Source organism: Lontra canadensis, unplaced genomic scaffold (genome assembly GCF_010015895.1).
Source record: "Lontra canadensis isolate GAN:19392208 unplaced genomic scaffold, GSC_riverotter_1.0 scaffold138, whole genome shotgun sequence".
Taxonomy (NCBI): domain Eukaryota; kingdom Metazoa; phylum Chordata; class Mammalia; order Carnivora; family Mustelidae; genus Lontra; species Lontra canadensis.
In genome coordinates, this window is record NW_022631132.1 from 219,607 (window position 1) to 234,242 (window position 14,636).

Here is a 14,636-nt window from a genome sequence, read left to right on the forward strand (position 1 = left end):
CTGAATACCAGAAGTATGACTAAACCTCCAATGTGAAAGACCAAAACAATAAAACAGATATAGCACAGAATGCAAAAGTTATTAGAATGTAACTAGCACTTTTAGAGAAATAAATGTTATAAAAAGCATAAATGTTATAAAAAGTAACATTCAGAAAATAAAAAGTTTAAAAATAAGACAGTCAAAATTCAGTAAAAGAAAAACCCAAAAACCCAAATGCCAAAGTTGAGTAACTGTCCCACAAATGGAACTAAAAGACAAAAAATATACAAACACTAAATAGATGAGATTAGAAATCAATTTCAAAGGTACAGTTCAGGGGCGCCTGGGTGGCTCAGTTGGTTAAGCCTCTGCCTTCGGCTCAGGTCATGATCTCAGGGTCCTGGGATCGAGCCCCGAGTCAGGCTCTCTGCTTAGCAGGGAGCCTGTTTCCCTTCCCTCTCTCTGACTGCCTCTCTACCTACTTGTGATCTCTGTCTGTCAAATAAATAAATAAAATCTTAAAAAAAAAAGGTACAGGGACGTATGGGTGGCTCAGTTCGTTAAGCGGCTGCCTTCGGCTCAGGTCATAATCCCAGAGTCCTGGGATGGAGTCCCACATCTGGCTCCTGACTCAGCAGTGAGCCTGCTTCTCCCTCTCACTCTACCTGCTGCTCTCCCTGCTTGTACTCTCCCTCTCTGTTAAATGAATAAATAAAATCTTTTTTAAAAAAAGGTACAATACATGGGGCACCTGGGTGTCTCAGTGGGTTAAAGCCTCTGCCTTCAGCTCAGGTCATGGTCCCAGGGTCCTGGGATTGAGCCCCGCATCGGGCTCTCTGCTCAGCGGGGAGCCTGCTTCCTCCCTTCTCTCTCTCTGCCTGCCTCTCTGCCTACTTGTGATCTGTCTGTTAAATAAATAAAATCTTTAAAAAAAAAAGGTACAATACACCTAATAAAAGCTCCAGAATAATAATAAAGAAAAAGGAAAGGGAATGTAATCAAAGGAAAAATACAAAAGAAATTTCTAGTTCTCAAGGACATAAGTGTCCAGATTGAAAAGTTCTACCAGGACCCAGCACAAAAGTCAAGAAAAAATCTACAGTAGAGGAATATTTCATGAGACTTGAGAACGTTGGAGAGGAAAACTAACCTAAAATCAGCAAGAGAGACAGAGATAGAGAGATAGAGTCAGAATAATGCTTTCAAAAGTATTAGTGAAAATAATTTTCATTTTAGAATTCTTTACCCCCCAGCCAAGGTTTTCTTTTCTTTTTTTTTTTTTAAAGATTTTATTTATTTATTTGACAGAGAGAGAGAGAGATCACAAGTAGGTGGAGAGGTAGGCAGAGAGAGAGAGAGGAGGAAGCAGGCTCCCTGCTGAGCAGAGAGCCTGATGTGGGGCTAGATTGCAGGACCCCGGGATCATGACCTGAGCCGTAGGCAGAGGCTTTAACCCACTGAGCCACCCTGACGCCCCCAGCCAAGGTTTTCATCAAGCATGAAGTACATATTCTTCATCAAAAATAAAGATCACCAACATCATGCAAAATTTACCCCCATTCACTCTTTCTTAGGAAGAATCCACCAAAATATGGGACTTAAGAAGGAGGAAGATAAGGGCGCCTGGGTGGCTCAGTGGATTAAAGCCTCTGCCTTCAGCTCAGGTCATGATCCCAGCGTCCTGGGATCAAGCCCCACATCGGGCTCTCTGCTCAGCAGTGATCCTGCTCCCCCACCTCACTCTGCCTGCCTCTCTGCCTACTTGTGATCTCTCTCTAATAAATAAAAATAAAATCTTAAAAAAAAAGGAGGAAGATACAGAATGCAGAAAACATGACATTCAATACAATAAAAAGACAAAGGAAGGTCCCAGGATAATAGCTGTTCAATAGGTCTAGATAACCAGCCAGAGCAGAGCAAGAGAATATTACTCCCAGGAGAAATGTCTCCAGGAGACCACAGACAGACAGACACACATACACAAACACACACACAGATTCAAAAATTAAAATGTTAGATTACTTGACAAGTTTTACCATGTAGAAAAATTGAGTTAAGAGGCTACAGAAGGGTGTAAGAAGACTTGGCTATAGGCTTTAATAAAATTTAGCAAATTTAGTCAACATAAAATAAAATAAAATTTTTTAGTCAATAAAAAATAAAACAAAATTTAGTGAAGTTTAAAAAAAATTAAATGTCTAAATATCTGGGTATACACAAAAAAGAGAAAAAGGGAATGTATTCATATTAATACCATAGTACTATACTCATCAGTGAACAATATTTATTATGGTCATTATAATAAAAACATTTAATATGATTTAAAACTGAGAAATAAATGCAGTGGGAGATGCGTGGAGGGAGGCGTAAGTGTAAGAAAACTAAAATCATCATTTTCTGTTGATAGAAAAATTATTAGATAATGGCAAAAAATGATGACTTATAGCAGTATGTGTATATGTTTAAAAAAAAAAGAAGATATATGGAGGGGTACCTGGGCGGCTCAATTGGTTGAGCATCTGCCTCCGGCAGGTCGTGATCCCAGGGTGCTGGGATTGAGCCCCCCATCAGGCCTCCCGGTTCAGTGAGTAGTCTGCTTCTCCCTCTGCCTCTCCCCCTCTCCCCACTTGTGCTCACTCTCGCTCTCTCAAATAAATAAAATCTTTTTTAAAAAGATTTTATTTATTTATTTGACAGAGATCACAAGTAGGCAGAGAGGCAGGCAGAGACAGAGAGAGGGAAGCAGGCTCCCTGCTGAGCAGAGAGCCTGATGCGGGGCTTGATTCCAGGACCCTGAGATCATGACCTGAATCAAAGGCAGAGGCTCAACCCACTGAGCCACCCAGGTGCCCTCAAATAAATAAAATCTTTAAAAAAATGTTAAAATGTTTAGAAATATGAAAATAATTATTAGAAAAGAAAACTAAACTATCGAAAGTGAATTCCTTGCAAAAATAGGGAGTAACAGGCCCAGAACACATGCATACCACTCTCTCTCACTCTTATCCTTCAAATAACTGTGGCTATGCAACTTTATAACTTTCAGATTATTTTTTTAAACTATGCATGTATTGTTCTGCTTTTAAAAAAGCATTGCGAGGTGGGGTGTGCCTGAGTGGCTCAGTTGGTTAGGCACCTGCCTTCAGCTCAGGTCATGATCCCAGGGTCCTGGGATTGAACCCCAGGTCAGGCTCCCTGCTCACTGGGGAGTCTACTTCTCCCTCTCCCTTTGCCCCTTTCCCACTTGTGCTCACACATTCTCTCTCTCTCCAATAAATAGAATCTTAAAAAAAGTATTAAGGTAGCCCCTAAATTAATACAGTAGCAATGGGAATGGATGCAAGTGGTACTAGATACGTGGAGTGAGACATGGATGGAGGAACAACTAAAAACAAAACAAAACAAAACAAAATAATAATTCCAGGATTCTGGCTTAGACAATAATCATCTGTTTTTTTAGACAACAGCATCTTTATTTTTTAAATGTAATCATTTCTAAAGGTAATTTTACTAGATTAAATGTCAATTCTAATTTTGGCTCAAAATTAGTGTGTTAAAACAATGATTTGGGGATGGCTTACAAAAGAAACACCATAACAAATAGGCAACTATTCTTTAAAATTATTTAAATTTAATTTCGTCTATATAGGGATGCCAAAATAATTCCTTGCCATAATGCTGTTTAGTGTTTAGTGGTCTACTGATAAGTAGACATAAAACAAAACATAAAACAAAACAGAACAAAAACTTTTCACCTTCCAAATGTAACCAGTTTATGAACTTTCTTTTCTAACTTTGCTTCAAAAACACATATACAGAATGGTCTAAGTCAAATAATTAAGAGAGTAACTCACAGTTTAACATTTGCATATTCTGAATACCTGAATACACCATCCTCATTGTGTCCCCTGGAGACCTGCTTTGTAGTGTTTATTCTAACTAAAATATTCTTCCCCCTTACCGTATACTGTCCACGTTATTCAAGTATGGTAGGAGCACGGACTTGGCATCAAATTGAATAGTTCAAATCTTTATTGCACCGTTTCTAATCACGTGACTCTAGAGAAATTACTTGGATCTTGTTTTCTCACCTCTAATCTAGGTACAATATTTACCTAATAGAAGTGGCAACGTAGACTGAGAAAAATATCATATAAGGTACCTAACCTAACCTCCAGCAAATACTCAACAAAATCTTAATTCCCAACTTGGTTCAGTTACAACTTCCTCAATAAACCAGTAGACCATATTTTTCTTCCACCTTTTACTACTTTGGTATTCTATGCAACTCAGTTCAAGATTTACTATATATGATTTCAAACTGCTATTTCTTAATGTGTATTTTTTTAAGTCAGCTCCACACCTAATGTGGAGTTTGAGCTCATGACCCTGAGACTGAGTCAGGTGTTCTACCCACTGAGCTACCCAGGCACCCCTCTTAATGTTTATGTTTTTACTGTACATGTCTAACTCCAAAGTAAGATCCAAAGTCAGAGTGAAGAACTTATTTTCTTCTTCTTTTGTATCTCCTCCTATACAGAGTAGTCTACTGGATAAGCATCAGCACTTAACATGATAAACAGTGCATTAAGGAACAAGGCAGTCAGGCAATGCCAAATTTTATAAAAAATGAGGGACACTCATGTATACAGATAATAAAAAAAATAATTTTTATCCCTGTTGATACCATATCTGACCCACAGGTCTTCCTCATTCTTTTTAACAAGGTACTATCACTGTCAATATATTCAAGAAAGATTGAGTAAAAAATTCTTTAAAGGCACATAATAGCATATATAGTATGGTCTTATTTAGAAATTTTTTGACTATGCATAGAAAAAAGTTTGTTGGTGGGGGTATAGATAACTGGGTGATGGGCATTAAGGATCACATGATGTGATGAGCACTGGGTGTTACACTGAACCGATGAATCATTGAACACTATATCAAAAACCAATGATGTACTCTACCTTGCCTAATTGAATTTAAATTTAAAAAAAAGAAAAAAAAGAAAAAAATTTTTGATTACATATACCAAACCAGTAACAGCAGTTATCTCTGGAGATCAGGAAGAAAAACTTCATTCTACATTACTGAGATTTTTATTGTATATTCTTTTTTACTACAAGCAAGTATTACCTTAATTTAAGTGTTTTTTTATTAAGTGTTATTTTTAAATGTACATAATTCTGTTTCTTTTACCTTTTCTCATGAGGCAAGGTCATCAGTACAAAAGTCATGCATACTAGTACCATTTGCAGCAGCAATACTTACTTTTTGATTGAAAAGGGCTGTCGTCGTCCATCAAGTTGCAGAGTCACCTAGGCACCAACAAATGACATCAATCAATTTTATGAGTTACTTTAACACCAAATATTGAAACGTGAAACCTGAGATTCAGAAATCTTGAGGTTCTAATTTTGATCTCCAGCAAACTCACCATATGACTCCAGAGAAGAGCAAATTAAGTCTTAGTTTTCTGCCCTATAAAATAAAGATACTACTATTAGGGTGGATTTGTTAAAAGTATTCATATTTAATCATTTTTTCCTACAAAAAGCTTACCTTTTGAGTTTGATATGTTTGATATACATATGCTAATAACTTTACCTAATTGTAAATGAAAATCTAGTAAATAAAATGCTGAATGTATTAAGCATTTATTATTTGAAGAAATATGATGGATTATTAAATTACAAATAAGTTTTGAAAAGCACCTCTGTGTAAATATGAATAATCACCCTGTGCTACATGTTTTAGTCAATCTCAATTTTGACATGCTAAATGACATTACTCTTTAACCATGACTTATTATCCATATTTCAGAAATAAATGTAATTATTACAAGAAAAACACATACAAAAAACTTCTGGTTTATATATTTTTATTTCTTGTTAACACTAACTGTAAGGAATAGAAAATTAATTGGATAAACTTCATCATAGATTAATTCATTAAAAAATAATTACTCATTGCCTTCTGTGCTCAAAGTGATGTGCTCAGTTCTAGAGGGAAAAATTAAGATGAATAAATCACATCCTTGCCTTCAGAAGGTTACAGTCTAATATATCTACAGTTCTTTGGGCTTTTAAAAAAAGCTGTTGTATTAAACATTATCAAAAATTGTTTTCTGAATTGCTTTCTTTAGAGCAGGAATTTGTGTTCTGAATTCTCATACATGCATATTCCTTACGTACAAAATAAATGTGTTTAAAAAAACTATTTCAGTTATAAAACAAAAATGTAAAAAATTAGTCATCAGAAATCTAAAGTATTAGGATGAACAGAGCTGAGTCTTCACGTTTGTCTTTATTTTCAGACTGATAAAAGCAAGCTTTCTTGCTTTTTTCAATTCATAATTATTTGGGCTGAATTAGACCAAAGGAAAAAACCTATTTTAACTCCAGAAGATGTTATTGGTATGAATGTTTGAATTACTATCATAAGGATCTCAAGTGAATTCTGTACTTCAGTAAATTTCCCTAGTTCTGTCTGAGGTTTGACTATTCAAATCTCTTTTTACTCAATTATTTGAATAGAAATCTAAACCGAATTAAGGTAATGCATATGTCAAGTAGATAAATACATGTCAATTCCTGCTTAGCATTAAAGACCTACTGCTACCAGGAACACAATTTTTTTAAGAGTCACAACTACATAGCCTATGGAGACTCAGGTATAACACTTTTATTAAATGCTCATAAAAATATCTACTAGCACAAATAGCCTAAAATCAGTATGAAACATACAAGCAGTTTACATAAACAACTCATATCCACTGTCTATGACTGCAGAGATGGATTTTGAGGCCTGTAACAGCCACCAAGGAGCTGCAATTGGTACATTTACAAACGCTCCAAGAAGTGAGAAATCCCCAGATGCCATTAGAACCATAACTTCATCTAAAGCTGCACTATCCAATAAAGTATTCAAGCCCTCCAAAACTATCACCACACACACACAAAAATCTCTCAAGTCATAATTTCAGAGTTTTGGTGACAGTGCAAGGAATTATATGGGAGATTTAAGTCATCTCTCAAAGAAATGGAATACACAGCAAAAGGTGCAGTGAAGATCTTAGAGCTTCCGTAATAGCAGCTTCAGAGGGTCTCTAGGTTCTGCAACTCAGAGCTGGCACCAAGATAGGCATATTTGCAAAATAGGCAAAGAACTCTCCACTTCAGCTGTTGACTCAGGTAGGAATACTATGTCCATATTTAATACACTGTTCCTATGGGGGGGAAATGAATTCTAAGTAACGAAAGATCTCTTGGAATACAATCCAGTTTTTTGAGGCTGCCTGTATAAATGGTTATAATTACTATTTAGATATTTTTGGCTTCAGTTTCTATATACTTAAAATTCACCTACCTTTTAAGAGTTCAAATCTACAAAATTTTCAAAAAACGTTAATAAATTAAAATAGTTAAGCGGTAAATTGTATGTTATGTGCATTTCATGCCTACTAGGATGGCTGTAATCAAAAAGGCAGATAATAACAAGTGTTGGCAAGGATATGGAGAAATTGGAACCCTCATACACTGCTGGTGGGAATATGAAATGGTGCAGACACTGTGGAAAATACTTTGGCAGTCACTCACAAAGTTAAACATAGTTACCATATGACACAGCAATTCCACTCCAAGTGAGAGAGAATTGAAAACATATGCCCATACAAAAACTTGTAAACCGGAATGTGCATAGCAGCATTATTTATAATGGCCAAAAAGTGGAAACAACCCACACACTCAACTGATGAATGGATAAACAAAATATGATATACTTATATAATGGAATAATATTCAGTCATAAAAGGAATAAAATACTCATATAGAACATAGATGAACCTTGAAACATACTAAGTGAAAGAAGCCAGTCAAAAAGACCATGTATTACATGACTTCATTTACATGAAATGTCAAGAAATGGCAAATTCATAAAGACAGAAAGTACAGTAGTGGTTGCTTAGGGCTGGGACTGTTGGGGGGGGAAGTGGGGAGTGACTCCTAGTGGATATGGGGTTTCTTCTGGGAATTGACCATAGTGATGGTTACATGCCACTGTGAATATACTAAAATCATTAAACTGTATACTTCATATGGCTGAATTAGAGGTTATGTGAATTTTTAAAGATGTATTTATTTATTTTAGAGAGGGAATGTGGGAGTGGCGGGGAGAGGGGCAGAGAGAGGGAGAGAGAGATAATCTCAATCAGACTCCCCACTGAGCATGGAGCCCAATGCTGGGCTTGATCCCAGGACCCTGAGATCATAACCTGAGCTGAAATCAAGTCAGAAGCCTAACCAACTGAGCCACCCAGGGGCCCCTATTACGTGAATTTTATCTTAATAAAGTTAATAAACTTAATAAAGTTAAGAAAATAATATGCTGGTAGGATATAAGCCTGGGAGTGATGGAGTCACTATGTGGAGAAAGAATGTCCAAGAGAAAAACCAACAAAGAAAACAGAAAAGCCGTAAGATTCTGGGGTAGAGAAAGAGAGGGCAAGGTAGGGAGACATTAAAATTCTGATAATACCATTTAAATACCTGAAGCTAGTCATTCTTGAAGTAAATTAACTATTAGACTTTTCAGTTAACAGAAGAAATAACTGGGTGCGTGGGTGGCTCAGTACGTTAAGCGTCTGCCTTTGGCTCAGGTCATGATCCCAGGGTCCTGGGATGGAGCCTCACATTGGGCTCCCTGGTCAGCGGGAAGCCTGCTTCTCCCTCTCCCACTCCCCCTGCTTGTGTTCCTTCTCTCTCTGTGTCTCTCTCTGTCAAATCAATAAATAAACATCTTTTAAAAATTTTTTAAAAAAGAGAAGGAATAATTGTTCATTTTTTGGTTTTATCTACCTTGAGTGAGGTTTCTAGTACTTGCATTCAAGAGTAATAACACACTTACCAGTGGCTTATTACCCCCATATTTTTCAAACTAATAGACCTCTGGGGAAAAGATATATTGTAGATGGTGCAAGAGAGCTCTATCTAAAGCAATATATTGTTTTGCTATCTAAAAACTTTCAAATATACAATACAATCTTATTAACTGTAATCAGCAAGATATACATTACATCTCCAGGGCTTATATTGCTGGAAGTTTGTAACTTTTGGCCATCTTCACCAAATTCACCCATCCCTAATCCCCAGCTCTGGCAACCACCAATGTGTTCTCTGTATCTATAAGTTCCTTTTTTTTTTTTTAAGATTCCACATATAAGTGAGATCATACAGTATTTGTCTTTGTATGATTTATTTCACTTAGCATAAAGCCCTCAAGGTCCATGGATGTCATGAATGACAGGATTTCCTTCCTCTTTATGGCTGAATAAGAGTCCCTTTTATATTGATACACCAAATTTTCTTTATTCATTCATCCAATGATGGACACTGATTGTTTCCATATCTTGGCTATTGTAAAAAAAAATGCTGCAATGAACATGAGGATGCAAACATAATTTTGAGTTAGTGTTTTCATTTCCTTCAGATAAATAGGCAGAAGAGAAAACTGTTGGATCATATCAGTACTGCTGTTTTTGTCTGTCTTTACTACTGCATTTTCATCAAGTACTATCACTTTTACTGCTGCTGATTAATAACAAACTAAAGAACATAGGAAGACAATATCTAAACGATGCATCTTCACTAAATTGACAAATGACAGTATGGCTAGCTATAAAAATGATGGTATTTAAAAGATTCAAATAGAAAAATCTTGCCATTGTTTAGATAGGTATGAAAATGCAATAAAAGTAGGCAGTGATTTTGTTTCATCAAAAGGTATTATTCACTCAATGTATTAAAGTTGATTCAAACAGCATCGATTTGATTATAATTTTATGATTGTGTAAGAGCTCTAGAAATACTTTAAACATTTTAAGTAGGAAGATGTTTATGAAAATGTTTTCTTATAACAGAAATTAATTGCTACAGTACTCAAATGCAAGAAACATTGCATTATACCTTGATTCCTTAGACAATTACATTGACATCTAAATAATTCAAACTCTCAAACCAGGTTTTAGGAACAAATCACATATAATTTAGAAGGAAAACCTAGGCTCACCATTTTGTTTCTTTGTTTAAGAAAATTTTATATTGTGGGAATTATTTTTTTGAAAGTCTGAACACATGAAGTCCTGGCATATTTTGAGAAGATATTTCTTTAATAACTCTATTTTCCCCTTATTTTATTTAGGTTTTCAATTGTTTTCTCTGTCAACGTTCAGATTTCATCTATTTGTGGAAAGTAGCTAGTTGGCACTATGACTAAAGTTCATTAGAATAATACTTTGCAAAGATTGCTTATATTTTAAAACATTTTCTTTTATGCTAGTTTTTTGGGTGGGGTGCTATAAAATTTACTTTCTGCAAAGTAATTTTTATATCATAGTCAAGGTAAAGAATTTACCTACAAGAATTTGTTTTTATTGCACATCATATATAAAAGGCATAATCTGCAGAAAAGACAAATAATTGGCTTTTCAAAGCCAAATTAATTAATAAATATTTTATATAAGCTTCATAAGATATTTGTAAACACTAATAACTAAAGTAACCTCAGGAAGTATTTATTAATTACTTCGCATTTTATAGGAATAAAACTTATCCAATACGGAAAATGTCAAGTAAGAGTAGAGTACGACAATGAAAACACATGACATAGCGGCTGAATAACTGGGAATTTTGAATCTACCATTATCTAATTGCCAAACCTATAGGATGTTTAATCAACCTTTCTGAGCTTAGTTTTACTACCTATAAAGTAAAAACAGTAGTATCTTCCTTGCAGCACTATTAGGAAGATTAAATAAAGCACAAGAAAAATTATTTACATTATTTTATTCAACTTTTCCTTCTTTACTGGAACTCATATTACAAGTTGATGAATATAAACATTAAAAGAAAATGAAATTCTAGTTCATATAAAAAACCGTTTAAGGGTCCCTGGTGGCTCAGTTGATTGAGCGACTGCCTTCAGCTCAGATCATGATCCCTGGGAGTCCTGGGATCAAGCCCCACATCAGGCTTCCAGCTCCATGGGAAGTCTGCTTCTCCTTCTAACCTCCCCTCTCATGCGCTCTTTGTCTCTCTCTCTCTCTCTCTCAAATAAATAAATAAAGTCTTTAAAAAAAAACAACGAACTGTTAAGATACTGTCACCAATAACGTACACTAGATCAGTAGTTCTCGTTTTTTGGTCTCAGGATGTCTCAGGACCTCTTTGCATTCTTAAAACTTGAAGACCCAGGGGCGCCTGGGTGGCTCAGTGGGTTAAGCCGCTGCCTTCGGCTCGGGTCATGATCTCAGGGTCCTGGGATCGAGCCCCGCATCGGGCTCTCTGCTCAGCGGGGAGCCTGCTTCCTCCTCTCTCTCTGCCTGCCTTTCTGCCTGTGATCTCTCTCTGTCAAATAAATAAATAAAATCTTTAAAAAAAAAAAAAAACTTGAAGACCCAAATGAGCTTGCTTATATGGATTATATCTATTGATACTTACCATATTAGAAATTGAAAATGAGAAAAAATTAAATATGTATTAATTTATCTAAAGTAATAATAAGCCCATTATATGTTCATATAAATATTTTTAATGAAAATAACTATTCTAAAACAAAAAATTTAATGAGAAAAGTGGCACTGATATACATTTTGTAAATGTCTTTAATATCTGTTTAATAAAAGATAGCCGAATTCTTTTATCAGCTTCCAAAATGTATTTTTTCCAAATATACACAAAGACGTACACCATGTTTCAATCCTTATTAAATTTTTAATAAAGTTGATTTCACTTTGTTTTTATGTAAATTATTTGTAAAAGGACTTAAAATATAAAAAATAAAACAAAAAGTGGTCCACTTTATCCAGATGATAGTGATCACTATTTTCCTTGACATATTGTGGATTAATAAAACCACTCCTTAAAAGAAAACTGCTTTGCAGAGAATGAATCAAAAACACATTTTTGATACAAATTACGGAGTAAACCACGTCTTCCTGAGTCATTATTTAAAACCTTATGAAAACCAAACATTTTCAAGTCCCTCTCTGAAGCGGGAGGACAGAAAAAAATATTCAGGGTTATATATTTAATTAGTGAATATATCATAAGTATCTCTGTTCTTTGAAAAGTTACTTTTGAAATAACAAACTGTGTTTTCAATGTTTCCTATATCCAGTCGCTAAAACTATGGATTACTTTCTATTCACAAAACACACTTTTCATCTAAATATTTTTCCTGTGCAATCAGTATAACAACAGCAACAACAATTTTTTTTTTTGGTATGGTTCTAAATGTCCTCTTGAATAAAGAAAACAAATGGGAGAGAAGCAAGAATACTTAATTATATACTCTTTCCACTTAACTCTTCTTTTTTACTAAGAAAGCTGGTGCTGGGTAGTAAAACATTGGGCTGAAGGAATCAGACTGGAGTAGAAAACTTAAGTGAGGAAAGTGGGTTAACAGGGAAGCTGAAATTTGGAGCCCTTCAACATCACAACTTTTTCTGATGGAAAACTGGGCTACTGGAAGAATGGGCTATTCTTCAACATTTCAACCTGGCTGGAAATAATAATGATATCATTTAAATACTAAAAAGTTGAAAAGATATGAAGATCTTAAATGAAAATATAAAGGAAAGGGGAATTGAAAAATATCTTTTTTTTTTTTTAGGTAAAGTGTCCTTGTTTATTCTCTTTGACCACCTCATTCCCATGAGAAGTGAGGCATGATACAGTGAACTGAGCATTGGAGAAGTCAGAAGACCTAGGTTCAAGAACTGGTTCTATCACTTCCTAACCAAGTGGCCTCAGGGGAAGTCTTCTCCTTGAGGCTGTCTTCTCACCTTCTAAACAGTTCTACCAACACTCCACAGCTCACCTCAAAAGGAACGATTATCAATGAATATACAAATGAAAAACGCAATTATAGTGGAATTTGTACCGATGTTAAAGCACCAAGGCACACAGCCCTAACTTAATTTTATATGCAAACCAGTTCCCTCATAAGCCCAGTGAAGTTTCTGCTTAAGTAGACAGCTTGAGTTTTTACAGTAACCCCCAAAACAAGACATCTCACAAATGTTAAGAGGAGACTTTTGTAGTTTGAAACTCTATTTCTTGGTTTCAATTTTATTTTTAACGGCACAAAAACACATTAAAATCCAGTCCACACTTGAAAACGATAAAGGCAAAATTTAAGTTCACAGATAAAAAAAAAAACCTAAAAAATCTTTGCAAACAAAGACAATCCTTTAGATGAAGATCTCCTGTGCTTGCAGAAGCTGCCTCACTTGACATTTTCTTCTATGATTTCTCCTTCAAAAAGCACTTATACTGAGATAACAAGAGGAACTCCCTGTGTCTAGAAAAGGATAAAACCCCCAAATGAAATAATTTTTCCATCTCAGAAAAATGCGCAAAGCTCACTGTTAAAAAATTGTGTATCTAACTCCATGTTTCTCCTTAGAGCTCTTTTCTCCTAAACAATAACTGAATGGAGCACGATTTCTACAACGAGCAGCACAGTCCCTTTGGCAAGAACAAGGGTATCAGCACTGAATGACCAGTAATCTGGATGGGGGAACCAGGACTGAAAGGAGGGGCCCAAGGGGCCCAGAAGCCAGAAAGTTCAGAACCTTCTCTGGTCTCTTAAGACCGAAGAGACTTGAGGGTGGGCGGGTCTCTCCAAACATTGGTATCAAATATACAAAAGACCAAAGGGAGTTGCCTCCAGAAAGAAAAGCCAAAACCAGGCTAAGGACTGACAGACGCGCAGGCCCTGAGTGGTGAGGAGGCGGCGGCGGCCCGCCCGGCCAACGGCCTGAGAGGGCCCCCAAATCCTGAGAGGGCCGCCAAACCCTGCCGCCGAGCAGCTACCCTTCCGAGATCCCCGCCCCCGCCCCCGCCGGGGCTGGCGCAAGATGGTGGCCCACCCGCCACCGCGCCGCCAAGTTCGTCCCCTCCCCCGCTCCCTGGGCGATCCTAGCAACACACGCCGGCATCCGGACCCTCAACCTGCCCCCCTCAGAGCCAAGCCGGCGCCGCCACCCTCAGAGCAATGCCGCCACAGCCTTGTGGCGGAGCCGCTGCCGGCTTCAGCGAGAATCAGGCGGGGGCGGGGGGATCACTTACCGTGAGCAGAGCAGGTCGCCGTGACTGGGACTCGAAGGAGGAGGAGAAAGAGGAGGAGGAAAGGGAGGAGCGCGAAGACGCTAGGCGGCGGCCACAGAAATAGTGGCTGCTGCGGCGACTCCCAGCGCGGAATGAGCGCCTCAGACCAAGGCAAAAGTATATAACTACGCGCACTGCCTCATGGGTAGACGCCAACTCCTCCCCGCCCCTGCACATCCGGGTTTCTTTTCTAACCGACGAGGGAGGGTGGTGCGGACATGTGCATGGTCTTACACTTTCTCGAAGGCAGAGGCACTCTGGCTGTGCGCTCTGGGCCACCAGCAGTAGGTGGAGGGCCAGGGTAAGGGTCCCACGCTGATGCCGATCTCCTTAGTGAATTCATTGTTCAACCTGAGTTGCAATCTTGAAATTTGGGCTGCAGACCATGAAAATGTGAATTCCAGGTCTTCCTTGTGTGTAGGAGATAGGAACACCAATAAAAAGAAGTACTGTACCTGAGAGGCAAAGACATAAACTTGATGA

At 37.1% G+C, this 14,636-nt stretch overlaps 1 protein-coding gene across 3 annotated transcripts in view; it reads right to left on the minus strand.

Moving 5' to 3' along the window:
- The window catches only part of ZNF280C (zinc finger protein 280C), a 67,714-nt gene extending 53,453 nt beyond the window's left edge, over positions 1-14,261 (minus strand). Inside the window, exons 1-3 of one of the 3 annotated variants that reach the window (XM_032843389.1) lie at positions 14,115-14,261; positions 5,423-5,466; positions 5,257-5,303 (exon numbers count right to left, since the gene is read on the minus strand). In XM_032843389.1, the coding sequence (XP_032699280.1) occupies positions 5,257-5,287 (31 nt within the window). In that variant the 5' untranslated portion in view covers positions 5,288-5,303; positions 5,423-5,466; positions 14,115-14,261. Of the gene's footprint in view, positions 1-5,256; positions 5,311-5,422; positions 5,467-14,114 lie in introns of all 3 variants that reach the window. The other 2 variants (XM_032843388.1, XM_032843390.1) reach the window with 2 other exon arrangements.
- Between the last annotated feature and the right edge of the window lie 375 nt (positions 14,262-14,636).